The following is a 23,944-nucleotide window of genomic DNA, read 5'->3' as shown; positions in this document are numbered from 1 at the left end:
ACCTATTTAAAACTCCCCTGAATGGAAGAGCTATACACACACACACCCTGCACTGCCTCTTGACATTGAATTCCCTCTCAGGCCTTTGTCTTAAACAGGTCCAGCATGTCTGCATTGTAGTGGCAGGCAGTCCAGTGACACACATCTACTTTCAGAGACACACTGACCCACAATCAGAAGTGTCCTGAAACAGCTGCAAATGTAACATTACGTAAGTGAACCTGCAACAGAAAAGTGACGCCTTTGAAATAGAGCTTCCATGCAGAACAGCGGAGGTCACACCCTTCAAAGGCCTAATATTCATGCTTTTAAAAAAACAGCACCTAATTCATTGTATTTTGTGTTTAAAAGGAAATCCAGATGTGAATTAAGTTCTTTGCCCAACAATGAACAACAAACTGATGAAACACAAAATGTTGTGTTGCCTTTGAGGCGAACTGGACATCAATGACCTCCTTTTTAAAAAGTCTGCTTTTTCACATGGCCCCACATCATGTCAGCTTAAACCTGGAAAGTGTTGCTATTTTTGAAATCTTTTACAGTTTAAAGCTCACGTAAAAACGGGGAGCACGAATAGCTCAGAGACCAGAGCTCTCCTGAGAATCTGAGTGTGCGAGGACCAAATCGTCAGGAGACACGAAACTTTCCTCTGGGCACATTTATACTAATTAAAAATAAAAATAGCACGCCTCAGGTAGCAGTTAAATGCTTAAATGAGGTTGGTGCTAAGGTGCAGATACATGACATGGGTGCATTTTTATTCATTATTTTTAACAGAAAAGAATACCAAGTTTGTTTTTTTGCCTGAGCTTGAAACTGAATACTTGAGCAACTGTTTTACAAAGCTTACTTGAGAAATCTGGAAAGATCTGCATCCAAAAGTTTTAGTAGAACAATGAATCATCAAGATTTGCCTAATTTCCGTGGGACTGTGGTGGGGGTATTAGCCCCGCCCCTGGGTGGGGACTCATGAGGTGTGACACACTTGGGCTGGATACAAACAAGGACCTGACAGCGTGGCTCCACCACTGCTCATCCCATCTGTGCAGGAGGCACTTTCACTCTCAGACAAGAAGGTATAGAACCTACTCATTGTTGTGTCTGTTTCTACTTCATATTCTATTTTTAAGCCCTTTTATGCTTTATTATGTTGTGTGCTCTGGGGTCGGCTGTGTATGTGGTTTATACTGTTTTGCTTTTGGTTTTAAAATTGAAAAATGTTCTATTATGTAAAGCACTTTAAGTTGCAAGAGTATGAAATTAACTTAACAAATAAGACTTCATTCGAATTAATAAGATAAGATTTGATTTAATCTATATTTTACAACTGTTTATTTCCAGCTGATGCTTTGTTTTTATTGTGCAGTATTTTTCAAGTATGCCGTTAAGTTGAATGTAGGTCATGTGGATTTTTATTTCTATGGCTCCATAGGCAATTAAAGTGATTTGTTTTCCCTTTAAACAGCAAATTAAACACATGAAAAGCTAAATGGAAGTCTTCTAAATGTATCTGTGAAATATTTGCATTGAAACAACACAAGCCATAATGTAGGACTAATGTGTCTCAAAGCGAGACTTGTGAAGATGCAGATGTTATTCTAAAAAGCATTAAACGACAGGCACTTTGAGTCTTAAAAATGTTTCTTTCTCCTGATTAAGCATAGAATCTCTCCCCAAAGGTTGGTGGACACTAGCAGCATGACGCTCCAGTTTCCAACACTCTCTGAGGTGCAGAAGAGGGATCTCCGTGAGACCGCTCTACGCATAGTCTCTCCAGGGAAAGGCATCCTGGCTGCAGACGAGTCTGTGGGTCTGTGTGGCTCCTATACTTCCTTTTTTTAAATACAAACACCAAGTTTTGTTTGGGCTAAACATTAGACTGTAATAATTCATTTTAACAATGATTCGATTGAAAAATGTGTGGTCGCCGATACGGTTCATAGTCGATTTTGGTTTTTTTTGAATGATCCAATTCACTGAAATACAATTGATCCAGGACATCTTTAGCCAAAAATTCAGCAAGTGTGACAAATCAATTTCATAATTCAGCCCACTGCTGTTTTTCCACATCAAAATAATACGAAGAGAACATTATTAGAACATTCTACCACACTGTATCGTCACGTCTTTAAAGAAATTCAAAGTATTTCTACAAATTGGACAGTAATGATGATTTGATCATTTTTGCTTTTGTCACACGTGTGTTGTCTGCTCTAATGCACTTTCACATTGTCGATCTGGTTGGATTGTAGCAATACAAATAGATTCATTGATCAAATCTATTATTTGTTACTAAATATGCATATAATCACTTGTTTCTTGTTGAATCTGCAGGCAGCATGGCTAAGAGGCTGGCACAGGTAGGGGTGGAGAACACAGAAGAAAACCGGAGACAGTTCCGCCAGATCCTCTTCAGCGCGGACGATCGCATCAACAGTTGCATTGGAGGGGTCATCTTCTTCCATGAGACTCTTTACCAGCACTCTGATAGCGGAGTGTCCTTTGTCAAGATGATCAGGGACAGGGGAATCATGATTGGTGTCAAGGTTTGCCAATCCTGACTCTACCAAGCATCAACAATCTACCATAAAACATATATGCATACATTTAATCCAAAAAAAAGACAATTAAAGCTCATTCTTATGATGCTTCATTTTTCTTTTCAGGTTGATAAAGGTGTGGTCCCTCTGCCAGGAACATGTGGAGAAACAACCACCCAGGGTTTGACAAACTCATCTATGGATCCATGCACATTTTAGAAATGTCGTTTGAAAGGACTCCCTTGAAGGAACCTCTTTTAACCTTTCTCTGCAGGTCTAGATGGACTGTCTGAACGCTGCGCACAATACAAAAAGGATGGAGCTGTATTCGCAAAGTGGCGCTGCGTGCTCAAAATCAGTGAGGCCAACCCATCTAAACTGGCCATCATGGAAAATGCTAACGTTCTTGCGCGCTACTCAAGCATCTGCCAGCAGGTCTGAGCTCTGTGCTTTAAGCCAGTGTTTTTTATTTTTTATTTTATACACTAAAGCATCTAAATTCATTTGTAATCCTTTTTTTTCTGGACCAGCATGGCATTGTGCCTGTCATTGAGCCGGAGATCTTACCTGATGGTGATCATGACTTGAAACGCTGCCAATATGTCACTGAGAAGGTGGGTTTCTGTTGTATTTCTAAATAGATTTTAATGAAGCAGTCTTTATTCTGAACTCAAGCTTTTCTGTATAGGCTGACTCTGGGACTCCTTCAGAAACTGTTTATAATTTTATGTCACAGTTTGGCCGTAGTGCAGAGGTAAAATGCAGGTTCGGTTCCCACTCTGCCTGCCGACATTCCAAAGTGTCCTTAAGTAAAACACTGATGGTTATATATCTATCTATCTATTTCTATATCTATATCTATATCTATATTTATATCTATATCTACATATATATATATATATATATATATATATATATATATATATATATATATATATATATATATATATATATATATATATATTTAGAGCACATGAAATCAAACTCAAATGGTAAAGCAAACTGCTAACACACACAAAATAAATAAAAAAAATTGGTAGAAAAAAATTACTACACACAAACACATTCACACCTATGGTTTCTGTGAAAACCATGAACCTTGTTGGGAACGTAGTTTTGTGCCTGAAGCCCTCGGTTCTGTAAAGCCATTACGGTTTGTATTCCAGCTAATGTCAGGATCGTTTTTCCCACATCAGCTCTAGCTGGGTCAGCTGAAAACAGTAGGTCACATGACCTCATCCTCTTTAATCTTTTTTTCAAGTTATGTATACAAAGAAAAACACTTTTTCCTAACTTTTATTTTATGTTTTGGATTTATCTTTTCATTCGTGCAGCAACCTAACATCTTGGATATTTTGTGGTAACAAAGGGGCCCAAGTCAGGGTCCTCCTGTGCCGGTCCCCAGCCCGGGTAAAACACATGGTTGTGTGAGGAAGGGCATCCAGCGTAAAACCCTGTGTGAATTGGTGAAAGCTGTTTCACTGTAGCGACTACTGAAGGAATATTCCAAAAGGTGAACAACAACTAACAGAACCTGTTGGTCCTTCAGGTTCTGACTGCAGTGTACAAGGCCATGTCTGACCACCATGTGTACTTGGAAGGGACCCTCCTCAAACCAAATATGGTCACTGCTGGACACAGCTGCCCCACCAAGTACACCCCAGAAGAAGTTGCGATGGCAACCGTCACTGCCATGCGCCGCACCGTTCCCCCAGCTGTGGCAGGTAAGTCCAGCTGCTGGCGGATGCGGTGATTTCAGAGTCCAAATGAACCTGTTCAAAAAACAGAGCAGCATCTGCTCCCCACAGGAATTGCTTTCCTCTCTGGTGGTCAGAGCGAAGAGGAAGCTACTGTTCACCTGAACGCCATCAACAACTGTCCCCTCCCCAAGCCATGGATCCTGACGTTCTCCTTTGGCCGAGCCCTGCAGGCGTCTGCACTCAGAGCATGGAGAGGACATCAAGAGAACCAGAAAGCTGCCACAGAGCAGTTCATCAAGAGGGCAGAGGTACCTTTAACCCTTTGTTGACTGCAAACAACATCAACACCATCAAGTCTTTCATTTGAGACCTCTTCCATGTGTTGTACCCACAGGCGAACAGCTTGGCTTGTCAGGGGAAATACACCGCTGGTGACAATCACGGCGATGCTGGCCAGAGGGTCTATGGTTCCTGTTATGCATACTGAGGAGGGCAAAGGCTCCCATTTGAACCCAAGCAGAGCTTCCCTCTATTCCTTCATATATGACACTCAGAAGCATAGTATCCGCATGTTCACACTTAACATGATGGAAAATGAAAACTGTTTTTACACATGAGGACAATCAAAGAAGGATCTTTGGTAAAACTTTTGAATGAGTGTAAGGAAAGATGTTTGCTTTATTCTATTTTCACCTATAAAACCTGCTATGAGCTGCTGATGAAGTAAAAAGTGTTATAAAGACTTCATGTAAGCAATATGACTTCATGACTTATCCTTAGAATTAGAAACAAATGTGTTCTCCTCTTTTGTAGTGTTCTTTTTTGGAACACAGTACTAAAAATTCTGTTTAAAGTAATGCAATAAACCTGCAAATCAGTGACGTTTGTTTGATTCTTGTGATCTTACTTCAAACAAAAAACCTTTATGTTGAGAAATATTCTAATGCTCTTTAATGAATGTTTCACAAAGCATCAGAAATATTCAGGAGGGTTTATTACAAGTATTGCACCAACAAAGTGAGATAATAAAACATGGACACAAATGAAGGGGGGGTTAGTAAATAAAACATTAGAGAGCCTGGCTATTTCAAAAACAAGGGAAGACAGAAACACCACACAAAAAAGAGCAAACTGAATAGAACCTGAAACATAAAGACACAAAAGAGAAGCTCAACACCAGGGCAGAAAACTCCAAAAGTAATTAAGAATGGCAAAACCAGGCCAAAAAGGCAAAATGAGCTGAGGCCAACAACAGGGGCTGGCTGAGACAAACAGCATCCACCCAGGAAGTTGAGCTGCTCCTGGTCCCAGGAAGGCCGAGCATTTATATATGCTCGGTGGGGTCATCTGGGGTCCAGATGACCCCACCCTTACATTGACGTGTTCTCCCTACCATGACAAAGGTGGATAAAGGTGAAGAGGATTTCATGTAATCCATGGACACCAGTGAAGTTTATAAATCATTGAAAAAAAAAAACGGTTCCGCACACTGTCTTGTGGGGTCCTGATGACCCCACTCCCAATGTTAAAGTGCCTTGGATGGCACAAGGGTTAAATGCTCAGTCTTCCAAACGGAGAAAAACTAGAAACGGTGATAAAAGACAAATAGTTCATTTTAGAAAGCCTTGTGTACCTCAAAGTCATTTTCAGTTTTATTTTGATAAAACGACTCTTATGTTTACTGATACTTATAAATATCTTGGTTTTGTTTTTCATAAAAATATGATATTTTCATAAGGAAGGCAAGTGTAACCAAATTCTGCTGGGAGGGCGCTTGGTGCAGTGATAAATAAGATAAAAGTCTGTCCTGAGTTAAGCTTTGACACGTTTAGTAAATTGCACGATGCCATGGTGGGATCTGTGTTATTTGATAATGCAGGAGTCTGGGGTTATGAAGTGTGATAAGGTTCAAAACAGAGAAATGAGATACACCACTAAAGCTGCCATAGAGGGAGAACCTTGTGTGATCAAACAAAGAGCAGAAGTTGTCCAATTATAGAACAGGCTGGTGACTTTACCTGAAGAGAGACTTACACGTAAAATTTTTGATAGGGATGAAGCTCATATTTATCCCTGGTGTTAAGACGTGTTTAATATTTTGATGATGATTGAAAAAGACATACTTTGTTCATATGATTTGTCCTGACTGGATTATTTTTATTTACAGCTAATCTGCTGCATGAATCCCTGTAAACAGAAACAACTCTTCCCATGTATGTGATTTCATCTGATTAAAATAACTTCATGAAATTTTATTTTTAGTAAATTGTAGAAAATATGTTTTTTAATATATTTCCCTGTACCGGTACTATAGTTTTTGCTTTAATTTATATGGTGTGAACCATGGCTTTATTTGGTAGAACCTCTACATTTGATGCATTCACGACAAATATACTTTGGGATTAAGAAGAACAGCATCTGATCTGTGGGGAACAGTGACATCTGGCGGTCAAACGTGAGAACACAGATTCATTTTAAATTCAGTAAAAAAATGCAATCTGTATTTACAAACAAGTTTATTTAAATATTCATTCAATTCATTCATTCATTCAATCTGTTCATTAATTATTTAAATATGTACCATATCATTTTATCTACAAACACGATTTACAAAGTAAATATACAAGGGTAAAAGTTTAATGGTGAATTCAATTAAATTTACGTCTAATTAAAAACATGCATGAACACAAAACTTAGTCATTTTAAATAGTTTGGAAATAAAGAAATTAAGATAACTTTGAGCTTTTTTCTTTTAAAGATTTGTGTGGTAGAGAAATAATTTTAAAATATGCTCTGCTTTTAGCAAAAAGCCAATAAAGAGAAGCCAAAATTGGCGAAAATGATAATCAGAGCTGTGGCTACAGAATTCTGGATCAGCTTGGGACCTTTCAGAGACGTTTTTAGAGGAGCCGGACAAAAAAGAATTACAAAAATATAATCGAAAATTCACACATTTTTGAAATATTGTGGAAATTCCAGTTAGTCACTAGAATTACGTAAAGGTTAAAAGTCAATCCCACAATAGAAAGAACTCCTAGATTTTCTGGAACTGGAGAACTAATTACTGCCATCAAGTGTGACTACACTTTTATGAAATAGATTTTCAAAGTGTTTAGCCCCTTAAAGAAAAACAAAAACATTTGTTTTATTTTATTTTCAACTTTTGTTAAAAATCTTAAGTCATCCTGCCTTCAGGGATTTGGTCCAAGTCTTCAAGAAATACCTGAACACCTGTATCCAATTGTAAACAATGATATGTCTCACTGTTTAATGGAACTATAAATATTGCTCAGTTATAGTTCATCAACATAACATACAAATGTTACCTTATGAAAAACATCTAAAATGAAAGGATGATTGGGCCAAGCACAGAGCCTAGTGGTACACCATAACAGCTTCTGGTGCAAGAGAAAAACTCATTGATGAGACCAACTGGAATCAATCAAAAAACAAACAGACAATATAAAAAAATTAACAAAAGAAATGATTATTAAAAATAACATGTCATGTCATCATATCCAGTCATGACATTTTAAAATGATTTATTATTGTGTGCTACATGAACATAATTAATTCTGCTCAAATCTGCCAGAAATAATAACAAACCAATAAAATGAACCTTAAACAAACAATGAAAGTACATTTCCCAGTGCTGGTTTTTTAAAGTTTTTCTTTTACCCTCAAAAACATGCACTGAACCTCTTAACAATTATTCTCTCTTCAGCGCTCTTACTGGACTTCCTTCTTACATATATTTTACTTTTATTAGACTGACAAATAAAACTCTGACGTCACTGCACTGTTGTTATCTATACATTAATACAAACAAGCCTACCCAAGAAAGCGGACTACTTTATCAGGCGGATGCATGCGTGAAGTTGGATGTCGGGTTGTCATCCGTTCATTGACCACGGCGTCGCAAAAAAGCGCGGATCCTGCAAAGCTGCAAGGACAGGGTCGTGTGGAATTTTGCATGTCCACTTTCCCCACGCGTTTATTTATTTATTTTTTTAAATAAGGGTTTCTCTCACAACACTTCTTCAACATTTATTTGTCGTTAGTAGTTCCATTTCGAGCGCAGAACCGTTACTGACAGTTGCCATGTCGGGTGTTGTGCGAGGCCCTGCAGGTAACAACGACTGCCGAATTTACGTTGGAAATCTACCTCCAGACATTCGCACAAAAGACGTGGAGGACGTATTCTACAAGTATGGGACAATTCGAGATATCGACCTGAAGAATAGAAGAGGAGGACCTCCATTTGCTTTTATTGAGTTTGAAGACCCAAGGTAAGAAGCTACGTGCCCCTACTATGGCAGGCAATAGTCGGGCCCTTTGTGTTGCTATAGTTATCTTAGAGGGCACAGGGTATTACCTGGGTTTGCATCGTTCCACAGAGAAAACGTGTTCTGCCTCCATTTGTTTCCACATTGCGTGTATATTTTAAGTTCCCCTGTTCTTTTTATGCTTCCATTTACACAATTTCATTCAAACCATATTCGAGTTCTAAAACATCACCACCATATATGACTAAATACATGCCTTGGGGGGGTGCTTTGCAGCCATGCTAACCCAGTCATGTGTTGGTTACGATCTGAAACATGAAAGAAGTGGCTTCATCAAAAAATAATGGAATTGGTATACGTTTAATGCAATTCAAAAGGAATGCGACACTGTGTGTCTTGGCTATTTATTTCAAGATGGTGAATAATTAGCATGGATGCAAAGCGGATTATCAGAGGTTAAGAATGACAAACATGGCTGCCGCCCATGGCTAGTACAGTAGTTCCCTCCTCATTCGCGAGCTCGTTTGTCACTTTCTCTATTTTCCTGAACCTATTTCCAGTTTTTTGTATTATTTTTTTTTCCTTTTCTTTTTTTTTTTTTTTTTTTACAATGGCAGGGACGCTGATGATGCCGTTTATGGACGCGATGGATACGACTACGACGGATACAGGCTGCGCGTGGAGTTTCCACGGAGCGGGAGAGGCTCCAGGGGCGGTTTCGGAGGGATAGGGGGAGCACCCAGGGGCAGATATGGGCCACCGTCCAGACGCTCTGAATACAGGGTCGTTGTGTCAGGTAAACACGCCAGCTGTTAAGACACGTGCCTGGGCTTTAGTGCCTTTAGGTGAAACATGTTAGAGTTTGTGAGTTAAAGACGATCGTGGAGTTGTTTGATTAAACTGAGGTGTTCTTGAGTGAATAATAATAAAGCCAAAGTAGATCAAATTGCTTGTTATAATGAACATAAAACTCAACATGCTGAATCAGTAAAGTGCTTTAAACCTCCAGCAATGTTTACAGAGACTTTAAAAACTAAAAAGGGGCATCACTTGTTTTTTATTTTTTAATTAATTAAGGGAGTTCAGTCTAAATATTAATGTGGCTCACATTTGGTTTTGCTGGTTTTGCTCAGTTTAGTGACTGTTTTGCTACTGGTTAATGAATAAATGTATTCTAACCCCTTGCTCTGTTCAGGGCTTCCTCAGAGTGGCAGCTGGCAGGACCTGAAGGACCACATGCGTGAGGCTGGTGATGTGTGCTACGCTGACGTTTACAGAGATGGCACCGGGGTTGTTGAGTTTGTGCGCAAAGAAGACATGACCTATGCCGTTCGAAAGCTGGACAACACCAAATTCCGTTCACATGAGGTATGTGTTCTGATTTGATCGATTGCCTTGGATAACATGTCTTTGCTGTTTAAAGGTGAGTATTTTAAAGGAATGCCATGTTTTAAGTCCATATGTCCACCAGTATTTCTATCCGAGGCAGGAATGTTGTCTTTTCAATGTCAAGTTCTCTTGTGTCTGCCAGGGAGAGACCGCTTACATTCGTGTGAAATTAGATGGTCCCCGCAGCCCAAGTTATGGACGGTCGCGCTCCCGCAGCCGTGGCAGTCGAAGCAGAAGCCGCAGTCGCAGCGCCAGCCGCAGTCGCAGCAATTCCCGTGGCCGTGGCAGAGGATCGCCCCGCTACTCACCTCGACACAGTCGTTCTCGCTCCCGTTCCTAAACTTTACTGCCATCAACGTTTTGCCCTTATGATGTATTCCCTCCTGTTTTTACTTCTGAGCTTTTACAGATGTCAGCTGTTGACTTCTAAGTTTCTCATTTCTTGTCCTAATGTTGTGGTTGGTCTTGGTTTGTGGATGTGCCCTCCTTCCTTTCGTCCTTCCTCTCTTGACCTTTTTTTCTCCCCCCGGTTTTTGTCCATTTGGTTTCTCCCTCTTTCTGTCATCCTTGTGTTTTTCTTTCTTTTTTTTTCATTTCTACAAAATTACAACTTGTGCTGTGATTAACTTCAAAAATGTTGAGGAGTCATGAGCTTTACTCAATGTTTTTGCAAGTTTTGAAAGCTGAAGTTTTTCTTGTGGGGTTTCTTTTTAGAGGCTTCTTTGGTTGTGTGGGTTGGGCCGTTTTGAGGTGGAGCCCAATACTTAACTGTATTTTACCATTGTGTCTTCCTTTAGACATCTGAGGAGAAGGATTAAAGTGATTTGGAATAAAACCATTGTGGAACACATTTCATTTGTATGGTATGGATAAGACATCTAGGAGCAATCAGGTCGAGGCAATGGTATGCTTCATATTCCATAAATGAGACTTTTTGATAGGTTGTCATGTTATGCATGTCATTCAGTAAAGCTATGTGTGCTGTACTTTGTAACGTAGGAAGCTTGTAACATGTCTCTTTGACATGTGAAAGTCGTAAATCAAGTGTTGTAATGCAAATAGAACACCTTTGTCATTGTAAAAAGCAGTCAAAACGTTTTTTATACAAGTGTCCCACTTTTTGTCTGCAGTGGTTAAGATTTCTTTTCTAAATTAAAGCAAGGGAGTCGTTATTTTTATTTTTCCTTGATCTGACATGAGTGCTCAACGTGGAAAGATATAGGGCTAAAATTTTTGACATTTTATTCTAACAGTCTGCCTCTGATTTTCTTCCTGGTATTTCAAGGTTTTGATTGGAGGAGTGGCTCAGTGGATCCCAATCCTTGGAGCTGGATGAGTGGATCGATTAGGGAAGGGATAGGCAAGGATGGATGCTGGGAACGGGAGCAGTTTTCCAAGATTCAAAATGATTTGGTTACACTACTAAGTAACAGGAGTCCCAGTTCAGCTTTTTCCCCCCTTCTCCGTTTAAGGCCTCCCTGCCTATCTTTTAAGTTTTTCAGTGATAATGGCTTTATTGCACAAGAAATCAGAGGACCAGGAAGTTGGATCAAAGGATGGAGTCGTAGATGCCTGGTATGAGGGAATTTTTAAAGATGGGAAGTTGGGAGGGGGTATGTTGGGGAGTAGCTTGTTTTTGTCTCATTATTATGATTTTTTTTCTTTTAGCATTTTTAATAAAATACTTTGAAACAAACACGGTGGTATGCATTTATTTTTTTTATAGTGAAAATATTTTTAATAATCTACATGTTGCTGAATGGAGGAATCAGCCTTAAATTTAAAAAAAAAGAAACGTGAATAACAAAAGCATGAAAACTGAAACCATTTCGAGAAATGAGCTAAATGAGAACAAAGAGGTGTATTTCCCGCCATAGACTGGTTTATTTCACACATCCCAGCTTCTGGCGTGTGCTGTGAGAGATGCATTGTGGGATGAAATAAGATGCAGGCACACGGAAGCCGGGGAAAACGCTGGCGCCACACGGGGAGGCTGCGCTCCAGCCAATCGGCGAGGAGCTTCAAGAAAGGGGGCGGAGAGATGCTGAAGCAGCAGAGCCAGCGTACATACATATTGTGTAAACCTTTAAAAAGCAATTAGCCACAGCAAATGTATTGAACGTCCGCCACTTTCTGGAAGCTAAACTTAATTTACTTTTGCAAGAAGTGATTTCCCACTGAGAGCGAAAAGGTGAGATTTTATTATTTTTGGTGGAAGCATTACTCGCACGCGTGAACATATTGGTTTGAGTTTCCGAGCCTCCTTTAATTCGTATTCACGGTTACACGTTGACCCATCCGTCTTGGGTTTAGGTACTGCTTGAGCGCGTACATGTTAGCTCTATCCCTTAGATGCATACGAGTTCTTTTTTTCCTGTAGATATTTTAAGTAATTCAACTCCACCTGTATCAAGTTTCGCAGCCTATCTCTAGTCTAGGCAGAGCTCCAGTCATGGTTGGGAAAATAAATGCTTAAGTTCTGCCTTTGGAGTAAAGGGAACCTCAAAAAGAGCGTAGTTAATCGCGCACATAGTAATGAATTTAGGCCTTAACCGTGCCCATCTGCACCACGTGTACTGTCATTTCTGCTGTTGGTGAGGCTCCTGTGACTGAAGGTGCATTTCTGTTGTTTTTCCCAGCAGCAGCAGCAGCAGCAGACATCCTCAACAATGACGGACAGGAAAGCGGTGATCAAGAACGCTGACATGTCCGAGGAGATGCAGCAGGATGCCGTGGACTGTGCCACACAGGCCATGGAGAAATACAACATAGAGAAGGACATTGCTGCCTACATTAAGAAGGTGAGACGGATAAATGAGAGCGAGCGTTGCTCATTTCAGCAGGATTACATGATGATCTGCACAGGGAGCTCCTGTGTGTCAACATGGCATTTGCTCATATTCACATTTCCCATCAAAATATTCCAATAATTTTAAATGCTGCCCCATCTTATTCTTCAATGCGAAAATCCATCCAACTACCTGGAAAAAAAGTTCAACTGAACAAGTTTCCACCAATTGTTTACCAGTTGTCGTTTTTTTATAGATATTATTTTAAGTTTTGAGCAGTTCAAAAGTCCTAAAAGGGTGTACATAAGGTAAAAGAAAAGTTGTAGCATGAGATCATAAAACTAAAGAGCCACTCCAATGAAAAGTGAGTTTTTTGAAAATGTTCCTGTAGTATTTTACTCATGATGGAGGACATATACAAAGTAGGAGAAAATTTCTGTTGAACTACTGGCGCTCTGTAGAAACGACGTACTAGAAAAAGAGATTTTTCTTTTTTTTGCCTAAAAATTGCATAATCATAATTAAAAGACCACATTTGAGAAAATAATTTTTGTTATGTTGAGACTACAGGTGACTGACTGACACAGCTCTTCTCATGGGGGATGCTAGGGGGCTTTTTTCAGTGCAGTGTTGTGCTACATAAAACAGAAATAACTTGTGAGTTTAAAAAAAATGTAACACTTTGTTAATAGATTTAAGTTGGTTAACTTTCCTATGGCCCTTTAGGGGCTCCTCCTCAAACACTTTGGAAGTTGTGTAGTTGAGATGAGCCGTCACAGAAAAACAGGTTGGTGGAAATCCTGGTGGTCAACATGATAGAGTAGATGTTGGGTACTAAATTCCCATTCTGTACTGATTTCAAACAAACGACCTGGAAAATGCGTATACAGAGCCCTGATTTTCCTTATGTTCATGGGGGAAGGACCATTGACTGTAAAAACAATGGACGGCTCAACGCCTCCCTTCTCGTGTTCCCAAAGAGGAAGTAGCATTGCTTCTTGATACGGGCGCCGCCATGTTCAAACCAGCCGACACTGATTGGACTCGGAGCGACTCTCACTAATCGCTGTCAACTGGTTTGAACATGGCGGTGCCCGTACCCAGAAGCAATGGTGACGAATTTTGCCTCACGAGAGAAAAGGCATTTTCTCTGGGTGACGTCACACCTCGATTCGTTCATTGTTTTTACAGTCTGTGGGAAGGACCCCCAGACCCCACCTCAGTTGACCCTTCACGCCGTTGGCGCTCGGATAGTAGCCTCCTACTTTCTCCTAAGGAGCACTCTCCTCTGAAAACTTTTGTCTTAGACTTGAACACTTGTACTTTTGCTTCAGAGACAACCGCTCCAACTTCTGGGCCAGGGAGGCTTCTTCCAACTTTTTCTTGCAATTCATAACATTTTCGCTCTGCTTCCATGTAATTCTGCCACACAAAAGCTGAAACTTCAGTCTGTAGTGTGACTTTATGTAAGGTTTGATGGGTTTTTCTTTTTTGCATTCATTTTGTGTTGATTATTCTCTCCAACTTGCCTAATTTCAGGAGTTCGACAAGAAGTACAACCCGACCTGGCACTGCATCGTTGGCAGAAACTTCGGCAGCTACGTCACCCACGAGACAAAGCATTTTATTTACTTCTACTTGGGCCAAGTAGCCATTTTGCTCTTTAAGTCTGGCTGAGGAGGTTTTGATGGGTATCAAGGGGTCTCTGGACTCCCTGATTCTCATTGAAAACGCACTGGTGGCTGACCTCCCATACACTAATAACATACCATAATGATGCAAAATCCGCCGTGCGCAGTTGCATGGACTATACAATATTAAATATGTATGTTATAGTAAGTTTACTTTTCGAATAGTTGCTGTTTGATTGCAACTTTGATCGTTTTCTGTTGATGCTGTTAAACTCTAGTTTGTGAAAGGATTTGGTGTGGCCCTTGATTGTAAAATAAGGAAAAGGAATGTGATGATGATGATAATGATGATGATGATGCATCTGCTTTACTTCACAAGTGGTATTGCCAGATAGTGTTTTGAGATTATGGTTTATCAAACTAGTAAAATCGTTCAAATGCATTAGTTCCCTTTAAAGGTACAAGAAAACAAGTTGAACAGAGCAAAAAAAAAAGTACGGCTCTTTTATTTCCTTTGTGTAACTCTTAAGTTATTGCATTGTATAGATTTGCACACCTTTAAAAAGAAAATCAAAAGTTTTTCATTTGGATTCTTTTTATTTGGATACAAAGATTTTGCAGCCGCATTCAGACAACAGTTTGGGGGGGGGGGGGGGGTGCAAATATTTCCAGTATGTTTAGTTTGTCGACTCAAATATTCACTGATGTTTAGTTTTTCGACTCAAATACTCACTGTGAAGGACAATAGAGCAGTTTAGGCTCGTGTACTCAGACCTGGTCTGTAACGTCTGAACTGGAACTGTACAGACTGCTCACTGAAACCCACCTGCCTAATTTCCCGTTATCCTGTGTTACTGCATGTTTACTGGCAGTTATTGACCTGTTGTGAAGCTTGAGGTGAATCCCTGTTTGAAAGGTGACTAATTTTTATTTTTAACATCCTTTTTCCCCCCCTGTGTGTTGTTATTGGAGCAACCAAGTGTATATCTTGTAACAGTGATTGCTGTAAGGCATTGTTAGAATAATGCATTCGCTGTTAAGTTTCGCTAAACCTGCATTGCCTTTGTGTTTTGGGTCGTTGTTAATGATGATTTTAGTTTCGTGTCGATTAAGTTGCTCATGCAGTGCCAGACATCCTGGAAAGATGCTATTTACAGTCTGGATTTGTGAATAAACCTTTGCTTGTCTAAGCTTTTTGGTTTTTCATTAATTTTTTTAAAATTTTTTTTTTGAATAAATGATTTAGAAAGGCAGTGCCCTCTGTTTCTAATGAAATGTGCTTAGTTGTTCAAATAAGAGGGTGTTGCTGGGAAATGACACCTTTCCAACTGTCGTCATATTTTATTTCAACTATTTAGTTTTTTTTCCCTTTTTGTCAAAAGAGCTTGGAGAGACTTTGCTCTTGAGGGACGTCTTCCTTCCAGCTGCCTGTGATTCTACTTTTCGCTGCGTTTTCCTTTGGCATGTATTTTTGCTGCGTATGTCTAGGAGCTGCTCCAATGCTGTTCAATTTGCACAAAACCTGTGCCTGTTTTTGCTCTCAATTGTAACCGGCTTAAATCCAATTGCACTCCATTCAATAGGTTGCTACAGAACCAAAACACCTACATGCTCAATAAAATAAAACTATACATTGTTAACATATTACAGTGTCTTGTTTTTTTTTGTCCTTTTGAACAGAAACTGCTGAAGCTGGATGACTACAATACATTTGAGCTAACCCCATTTACTTAAATAATTCTGGGAAAATATATATTTTATTCTTTCCAGCAGTATAAAAGAAGCATTGTTGGGTTAAATTTAAGTACTATGAATACGCTTTGTTTTTTATTATTTTGTTGGGGTATCCTTAAGTTGGAGAAGTGCTGAAGCCAACTGGCTGTTGCATCACAATTCAATAAAATAACAAATAAACCTCAATTTATTTGTGTCGCAAATAGATGTTATTCAGGGGTTAGGTATTTAAAAAACATTATTCAATCAAGTCTGTTATCAATTATTCTAATTAGGACTAAGGCAGACAAAGAAAAAGCCAAAAAAAGAAGTTTAAGTGTAATTCATTACAATCACTGATCAAATAAGTGTATGAATTATGAAAACCCTGCCTGCTGTAGGCCTACTATTGCGAAAACACAAGTTGTTGCTAACTTTGTTGCTCCCAAGAATTACTCCAATTATTCCCATAAAGAGTTTTAAACTTTTAAATTGGAAGATGTAATTTTTCTTCCTGATATTGGACCACTTAAAAACCTGAGAGAGGCCTGTAATCACAGGTATACCTCAACTACAAGAGACAAAATGAGAAGAAAAAAAATCCAGACAATCACATTGACTGATTTTTCAAGAATTTATTTGATAATTATGGTGGAAAATAGGTAGTTTGGGAAGAACAAAAGTCCAACTCAATACTTTGTTATATACCCTCTTGTTGCCGATGACAGCGGTTACATGTTTTCTTTAAGTCTTTAAGAACTTTCTGATATTTTTTCCCATTCCTCCATGCAGATCTCCTCTAGAGCGCTGATGTTTTTTTTGGGCTGTTGCCGGGCAACATGGACTTTCAACTCCCTCCAAAGATTTTCTATGGGGTTGAGATTTGAAGACTGATTGCCCACTCCAAGACCTTGAAATGCTTCATACAAAGCCACTTATTCTTTACCCGGGCAGTGTTTTTGTCTTTGTAAGAGGGAGAACTTGCACAAATGGTGGCTTTAGCTGTTGTTAAGGATGCATTGGTGATAATTTTTTCAAACTGAGACTACTGTACTCGTTCTTCTGTGTTAAAAATGTGTTGTTTCTATATAATGTGACTTCTTTTTTTTAAAATTTAAAATACATTTTTGATTTTTTAGTAATTTGCTGCAATATATTAGTCATTTGTTTAACATTTGAGACATTACTGCTCATTTACATTCACAAAAACGAATTTAAGGTAAAACTCATAGTGGATCCAGTTCTGTTTCTACAAAAACAACCATTTGATTACTTAATGATAAACTGTGGATTTAAATCTGCAGAAACACTATTCGTACTTAAGGATTTGCTGAAAAAAACAAATTTTTTAGAAACTAAACCGCAAAAAAACAAAAACAAACAAACATCAGAGACCTGAAACATGTAATTATAAAGAAACACCGTTTAGTTGACGTAAATAAATATCCATGGCAACATGTGTGTCAGAAAAGTGACTCAGAGGTGAAGAACACAGACTGTTTCTGTCACAAGGTTTCGTGGCAAAGTGCTGTTTACCCAAACAGCTCAAATGTTTTGCCGAGCATCACTCATTTTCGTCAGCCATTAATGTTTCATTCAGACCATAAACAAGATTCACTTTTTACACTACAGATATGTAAGATCTGTAAATAATTTCTTATACCGGTAGTTTAAAATCACTTCATATATTTCTCTGTAATTCATTTAAGGATTTCAGATTTTAGTTTCTTATGATTTTTGATCTCTCTGCAGAGAATTAAACCCTTGCACACTGCAAAGTTGTAAGGTAAAAGGGCTTTCAATAGTTACTGAAGTGTCACCAGAAATATGAAGGTCAATACTTTTGGAGTAAAAATCTGGGCTAAACAGCACTTGTCTGCAAACACTGACAGTCTGTGTTCTAAGCACCATTATTTTAGAAAAAAAAAACAGATAATATTTTTAATTCTCATAAATTAAAGACCCAAAAGAGAATTCTGGTTATCTTTTAATTTTGGATCTGTGCAACTTGATTGCAACAGTTTTACTAAAGTTTTTGTTAAGTATAAATTTTATAAAAGATGTTACAGACTTGGTTAGTGCTACAAAGTTGCCAGATCAGACAATTTCCAGCCTAACTAAATAAATAAAAAAGCTTGAATCACAACATTCTAATTGGTTGAGCATAAGTTTAAAAAAAGGAAGATAAAACAGCATTCAATAAAATACCAACATTAGATTAACTTTCCAAACAAATATATCAACTTGTATGTCTTAAAGATAGAATTAAGAACATATCTTACAAGTAGGAAATTAGGTTGGAGAAAAGTTAAGGAATCAAGGAAAGGAAAAGAGAAAAAAAAAACATTTATTGGACCTTTAACAGTAATGATCCACTGAATTAATTAAAAAAAAAATTTAATTATACAGATTAAGATCTTAAGTCTGACTCAAACTTGAAGTGCCTGCAACTTTAGTACAAGTTAAACCAAAGAGCAGGTCCCCATTTGTGGGGGTTTTAAACTGATGGTTGCTCGTGTCCCGTCCATGTGTGCCTTATTTTTTTTTATCTCCAGCCAACCCAAACAGCAGAAAGCATTTATTTAAGTCCAAAGTAAAAGTAAATAATGATGGCACAGTGCGTGCCCTAAACTTTTTCATTGGGTTTTTCAGTACTAATAACAGTGTTCCATAGTTTTCTTCAAACTTGAAATTTCAGGCCTTTCATCTGGGGATCTTTGAAGAGCAAAGAAAGTAAATGCGTCACAATTAAGGTCAAACTGGAATGTATCAGATGTATGTCTGCTGTTTTTTTCCACTCTTGTTTTCCCATTAGCACCTTCTCCCCTCAGCACAAACCTACCTGCTTTCTCTTTCTAAAGCTCTGGCTGCTTTCATCCATCATCCCACACAAAGCTGTAATTTGTAGTCAGAGTACATTCACATTTAGGCTACAATGAGGATTTACTGGCTTATCAAACTAAACTTCGTTGCTTCAAATGTTTAGATTTAGCTGTCTAGAGTAATTTTCCTGCAGCTGGTTAAATGTGATCTTTACAAGATTATTTCTCTAAGCTGTGAGCAGAAATATTTTGATAGAAAATGAATTGATCCCGCAGTGGCTCTGCTCTTTCTCTGTTTTTGCCACTGGAAGTGAGACAGTCTTTCTTGTGTGATGGAAGGAGGTGCAAATCCACCTAAATCCCACACTGAGTTGAAAAAGACTTTCAGTTCCTTATCCTTGTGATCCTCTGCTTCTGTCTCGTCTGCATTGATTTGGTGGCTTTTCAAGCAAATACCTTACACGAGGTGAGCAGTGGGTGGATTCAACACCTACATTAAAGGAAGCAAATGAGTCATGCACTAACACCAGATATTGTTCTGAATATGAGAAAAAAGATTGCACATGGTACATTAATATGTGTGTTTATATGTATGTATCAACCATGAAGGCATCATGGTTGATACATCACACTAATGTGCCACTTTTCATGAAAGCGTTTACAACACAAAGTGCCCCAAGAGTGATTAAAATTCCAAACATACAAAAAATAACAAAGAACATAAAAAAAAAGAACTACACCTACTGGCCACTTTGTTAGGCACACCTCTCCAGCTGCTCGTTAACCCAGATTTCTAAACAGCCAATCAGATGGCAGTAACTCAATGCATTTAGGCATGTAGACATGGTCAAGATGATCTGCTGCAGTTTAAACTGAACATCAGAATGGGGAAGAACGTTGATTGAAGTGACTTTAAACGTGACATGTTGGTGCCAGAAGGACTGGTCTGATTATTTTCAGAATCTGCTGATCTACTGGGATTTTCACCCACAACCATCTCTAAGATTAACAAAGAATGGTCCGAAAAGGAGGAAATACCCAGTGCATACCAGTTCTGTGGACAGAAATGCCTTGTTGATCAGACGTAAGAGGTGAATGGCCAGACTGGTTCCAGCTGATAGAAAGACATCAGAAACTCAAAAAACATTAGAAGATTGTAAAACGTTGTCTGGTCTGATGAGTCGCCATTTCTGCTGCAACATTCAAATGGTAGGGTCAGAATTTGGCCTCAACGACATGAAAGCATGGATTGATCCTGCCTTGAATAAACAGTTCAGGCTAGTGGTGTTGCAACACCACAGCCTACCTGAGTATTGTTGCTGACCATGTCCGTCCCTTTATGACCACAGTGCACCCATCTTCTGATGGCTACTTCCAGCAGGATAAGGCACCATGTCATAAAGATGGAATAACCTTAGACTGAGGAATGTTTTCATTGTTGAATCTATGCCACCAAGGATTAAGACAGTTCTGAAGGCAAAAGGGGACCAACCAGGTACTAGAAAAGTGTACATAATAAAGTGGCTGATCAGTGAAATATTACCATCCATCCATCCATCCATCCATGCATCCATCCATGCATTGATGCATGGATGGATCCATCCATCCATGCATTCATGGATCCATGGATGGATGAATGGATCCATGGATCCATCCATCCATCCATGCATCCATCCATGCATCCATCCATCCATGCATCCATCCATGCATCCATCCATCCATCCATCCATCCATCCATCCATCCATCCATCCATCCATCCATCCATCCATCCATCCATCCATCCATCCATCCATTCTGGTGAAGTTTCATCACAAGTAGGTCACCAGTCCATCTCCAGAGCATGCTGTCCTTTTCATTAAAATCCTCACAAAGTAACAAAGCACAAAAGAATAAGTTATTAAATAAATAAAATCACAAATAATAAATGCAATAATGTTAAAAAATAAAGTAAAAAACTAAAAGAAAAGAAAAATATGACAAAAAATGTAGGATGTTAATAAAAGAACATGGAGCATGTGTTAAAAAAATGGTAGACCACTTAGTTATTAAGACAAATAACAGATATAAATCCACTTGTAAAATGTACAAGAACCAAATGTGCTTGAGAATAACCTTAAGTAAATTAAAAAATATATCTAAAACTCACATCAGTTAAAAGTCGATTTTTAACTTGCATTTAAAACTCTCCACGTGAGCAGAAGGTCTCGAGGAGACCTTTCCACAGATGGAGGCCATATCAATGAAATTTCTGCTCAAAACAAGATCATGGCTTTTGATGTAAGAATACTTTGCAAACCAGGAACTGAGAGTTCTGGAGGGTGTGTAAGGTAAAAAAGATCAGAAAGATTTAAACAATTATGAAAGAATCCTAAAATCAACTCTATAAGTGGAAATATTGTGTTATTTTATGATTAGTGTTTAAACACAGAAAAAGTTTATCAAGCAACAGAGATATACTTGAACGTAGATATTTATACTAAAATAAATAATCTTCTGCCTGGATTCATATTTGAAAAGGGGGTTTCGTATATTTCTGCAATATGACCACAGGAGGGCAGCCTCTCTCTTTTTCTCCCTTCCAGACTTTTTCACTTGAATATAAGACTATTTGTGTCATGGTTAAATTCAAACCATAGTTAAGAAAGAATTCTTAAGCGACTAAAAGGCGACATTATAGACAGAACTCCATTAAAGCTTTGCTTTTGGTGGACGGACAGTACTGCACCTTTTGGAAAACCTAATGTTTCTGTTCGCACTAAAGTTTGTTAAAATTGGGGTTTGAAAGCAGTGAAGCTTGGCCGGAAATACCAGCTTTTACCTGCTAAGATCATGGCATAAAGAAGTCAGAAGATACTGAAAGGTTCACCGGTTGATTCTTGAAAGCTGTTTTTGTGTCATGTATCAATTTATCTACAACATAAAGAGCAAATTAGAGTACTCAAGGGCAGCAGGAACTCTTTTCAGGAGGAGGAGACTTCCTCCTCACTTAAACCAGGATGAAAAACAACTACAACATTTTGTTTCCTCATAACTTCATCCATTTGCTGTGAGGTTCACAGACAGTCTGTCCTTTGTCCTTGCGCAGATCAACCAAAGGTGATCTGGTCCATAAATGATTATGCCCGGTCTGCTTTGCTGCTCCTGAAAGCAGTTTGTTCTAATGGTTTCCTCCGAATGGATGGCAGCCGCGAAAGTTTGCATTGCATTGCAGGAAGTTGCTGAAGCAGTCAACCCCACACGGTTTCAGTCAGGTGTGTTATCGCTCATATGCCATTAGGTCCATTAAATAGAGCCATTCTGAAAATGAGAAAGGTAGACCTCAGAGAGGAGGAATTTGAGGGATTCTATAGGCATGGATGCATTCAAGTAAACAGATCAGCAAGATCCTAGTGTTTGGGGAGGCTTTTTTTGCAATTAGAAAATGAAAAACTTAAACGGCAAAGTTGTCTTAAAAACGCTTTCAGTTTTAAAGACATTTCTTTCCTGGCAAACATCCTGTCTGACTAAGAAAGGAGCAGGTTAAAGGTTGAAATGTCTGCCTTTCATGGGCCGCAGCTTTTTTATGATCTGACTTGGAACACATTAAAAGAGATTTAGTTCTGGTCACACCCACCTTCATGGTTTGAACCGAGATCGAAAATGGTGACTACAAGTCTCTGCATTTTGCAGTTGTGTCATCCAGCCCAAGAGGCTTCAGAGTAACCTGTTTTCTTCTGACCTAAAGTCACCAGTCCAACCACAAGCTATCTTATCTGAAACCAAACCCTTTATGGACCATCACCTCGTGATCCGATCTTTTACTACCATTGCTGTGCACTGCCGTCAAGGTAATCAATGTGAAGGCATGATTTATAAAACTTCCATCCAATAATATGGGCAACTGAAATCTTTTTTTCCTATTTTCAGACAGTGACAACGTTTTTTCAATTTTTACTTAAAAAAAGCGACACCCGCATATGTGTAATGCTTCTTGATTTAGAAGACCATCTCTTTATGTCTGAAGACTTTCCATCCCAGTAAAAAGAAGGAGGAAAAAGCCTTGTTTCTGTGCTTTCTTGCCTTATCTCAGTTCATATCACAACACTGCAGGCATGTGATGTTGGGCAATGGCGCAATAAAGGAGGGCAACACTTTACGATGGGAATGCAAAACCGCGGCATCGCTCACTTTATCCCCACATGCGGATTTCAGTTGCAGGAAAGCCGATGAAATTTCCAATAAATTCTTCTGTTTCTTTCATCATTGCATCATTTCAAAACCCTGTAAAAGTGTTCAGGTACAAAGACTGAACTGGGCATGAGCATAAAAAAAAGCTAATGCATAAAGAAAAACCTTTAGAAAAAGACAACATAGTGCTGCTGAAAACCACCTTCTCATGTTGCTCCAAGGTCAGTTTGGGAAGTAAGTGATGTCCCTATAACTCATGATCTCTGATCTGGCATATTTTGGATCATTGATTTGTTTTTCTTGAGTTGCATTTGGTGTATAGTTCATTTTGCTGCAAGCATGATTTGAACTGCAATATTTTTTTTTGAATTTTCATTTCAAATGCGTGCATCTCAGAATAAGTTTTACTTGCCTTAGCATAAGCTTGTTTAACAGGTGTCATTTTTAACAAGTCCACATTTGTTGTTTAGTATAAAATGCAGTATAAAAGAAGACATTCCAGACTGTGTTTACTGGGCAAGTGTAATCACAGGTAAATTTACTCTGGCTTCCAGCGAGGTGGTGCAGGTCAGATAGTGAAGTGATGGGGTTTAGATTGCCCTGACACCACTTTAACGCTGTAATAAAAGGAGTTTATGTGATTGCTGTTGGATCTTGCTGGCTTTGACTCAAGGTCTGTTTGAAGACAATACAAGAACCAAAGGACATGAAGAGGTATGTTGTGTGTTTGTGTGCACATGTTGGTGGGAGTGTTTGAAGATGCCACGCAGGGGGTTGGTGATGGAGGTCGAGGAGGTCAAGGGATGAGGAAGTCTCACAGGTAGGGGACACTGATCCAGGTGGTGGGACTGTGCGCTCACCATGTCTCAATCTGCAAACTAACCCTGCATGACTGGTCTTTGGCAA

The 23,944-nt window shown here is 38.9% G+C and overlaps 3 protein-coding genes across 8 annotated transcripts; all 3 read left to right on the top strand.

The window, feature by feature from the left end:
• Nucleotides 1-954: 954 nt before the first annotated feature.
• LOC101163920 (fructose-bisphosphate aldolase C) lies at nt 955-5,121 on the top strand. 3 transcript variants are annotated; one of them, XM_023961931.1, is made up of 9 exons: nt 955-1,076; nt 1,680-1,810; nt 2,335-2,546; nt 2,667-2,721; nt 2,815-2,975; nt 3,071-3,154; nt 4,090-4,264; nt 4,349-4,548; nt 4,635-5,121. In XM_023961931.1, the coding sequence occupies exons 1-9, from the start codon at nt 970-972 to the stop codon at nt 4,725-4,727; spliced, it is 1,218 nt and encodes a 405-aa protein (XP_023817699.1). In that variant the 5' UTR covers nt 955-969; the 3' UTR covers nt 4,728-5,121. The 3 variants fall into 3 exon arrangements, with proteins under 3 accessions (XP_023817699.1, XP_023817700.1, XP_023817698.1); XM_023961932.1 differs by having other exon boundaries at nt 1,028-1,076; nt 1,660-1,810; XM_023961930.1 differs by having other exon boundaries at nt 1,033-1,076; nt 1,665-1,810.
• Nucleotides 5,122-8,087: 2,966 nt separating this feature from the next.
• On the top strand, nt 8,088-11,611 carry LOC101162697 (serine/arginine-rich splicing factor 1). Of its 2 annotated transcripts, XR_909824.2 has the most exons (5): nt 8,088-8,529; nt 9,144-9,322; nt 9,722-9,894; nt 10,058-10,819; nt 11,201-11,611. XR_909824.2 is itself a non-coding variant. In XM_004075326.3 (4 exons), exons 1-4 carry the CDS (start codon nt 8,342-8,344, stop codon nt 10,253-10,255), a joined length of 738 nt encoding a protein of 245 aa, XP_004075374.1. In that variant the 5' UTR covers nt 8,088-8,341; the 3' UTR covers nt 10,256-11,611. The 2 variants fall into 2 exon arrangements, 1 of the variants encoding a protein (XP_004075374.1); XM_004075326.3 differs by having other exon boundaries at nt 10,058-11,611.
• Nucleotides 11,612-11,930: 319 nt separating this feature from the next.
• LOC101162462 (dynein light chain 2, cytoplasmic) lies at nt 11,931-15,979 on the top strand. 3 transcript variants are annotated; one of them, XM_023961396.1, is made up of 3 exons: nt 11,931-12,106; nt 12,558-12,716; nt 14,244-15,979. In XM_023961396.1, the coding sequence occupies exons 2-3, from the start codon at nt 12,585-12,587 to the stop codon at nt 14,379-14,381; spliced, it is 270 nt and encodes an 89-aa protein (XP_023817164.1). In that variant the 5' UTR covers nt 11,931-12,106; nt 12,558-12,584; the 3' UTR covers nt 14,382-15,979. The 3 variants fall into 3 exon arrangements, with proteins under 3 accessions (XP_023817164.1, XP_023817165.1, XP_023817163.1); XM_023961397.1 differs by having other exon boundaries at nt 12,552-12,716; XM_023961395.1 differs by having other exon boundaries at nt 11,932-12,106; nt 12,555-12,716.
• The last annotated feature ends 7,965 nt before the right edge of the window (nt 15,980-23,944 follow it).

This window comes from Oryzias latipes, chromosome 13 (assembly GCF_002234675.1).
Source record: "Oryzias latipes chromosome 13, ASM223467v1".
Taxonomy (NCBI): Eukaryota; Metazoa; Chordata; class Actinopteri; order Beloniformes; family Adrianichthyidae; genus Oryzias; species Oryzias latipes.
The sequence above is the reverse complement of the archived record's forward strand: the minus strand, read 5'-3'. Positions and strand labels throughout refer to the sequence as shown.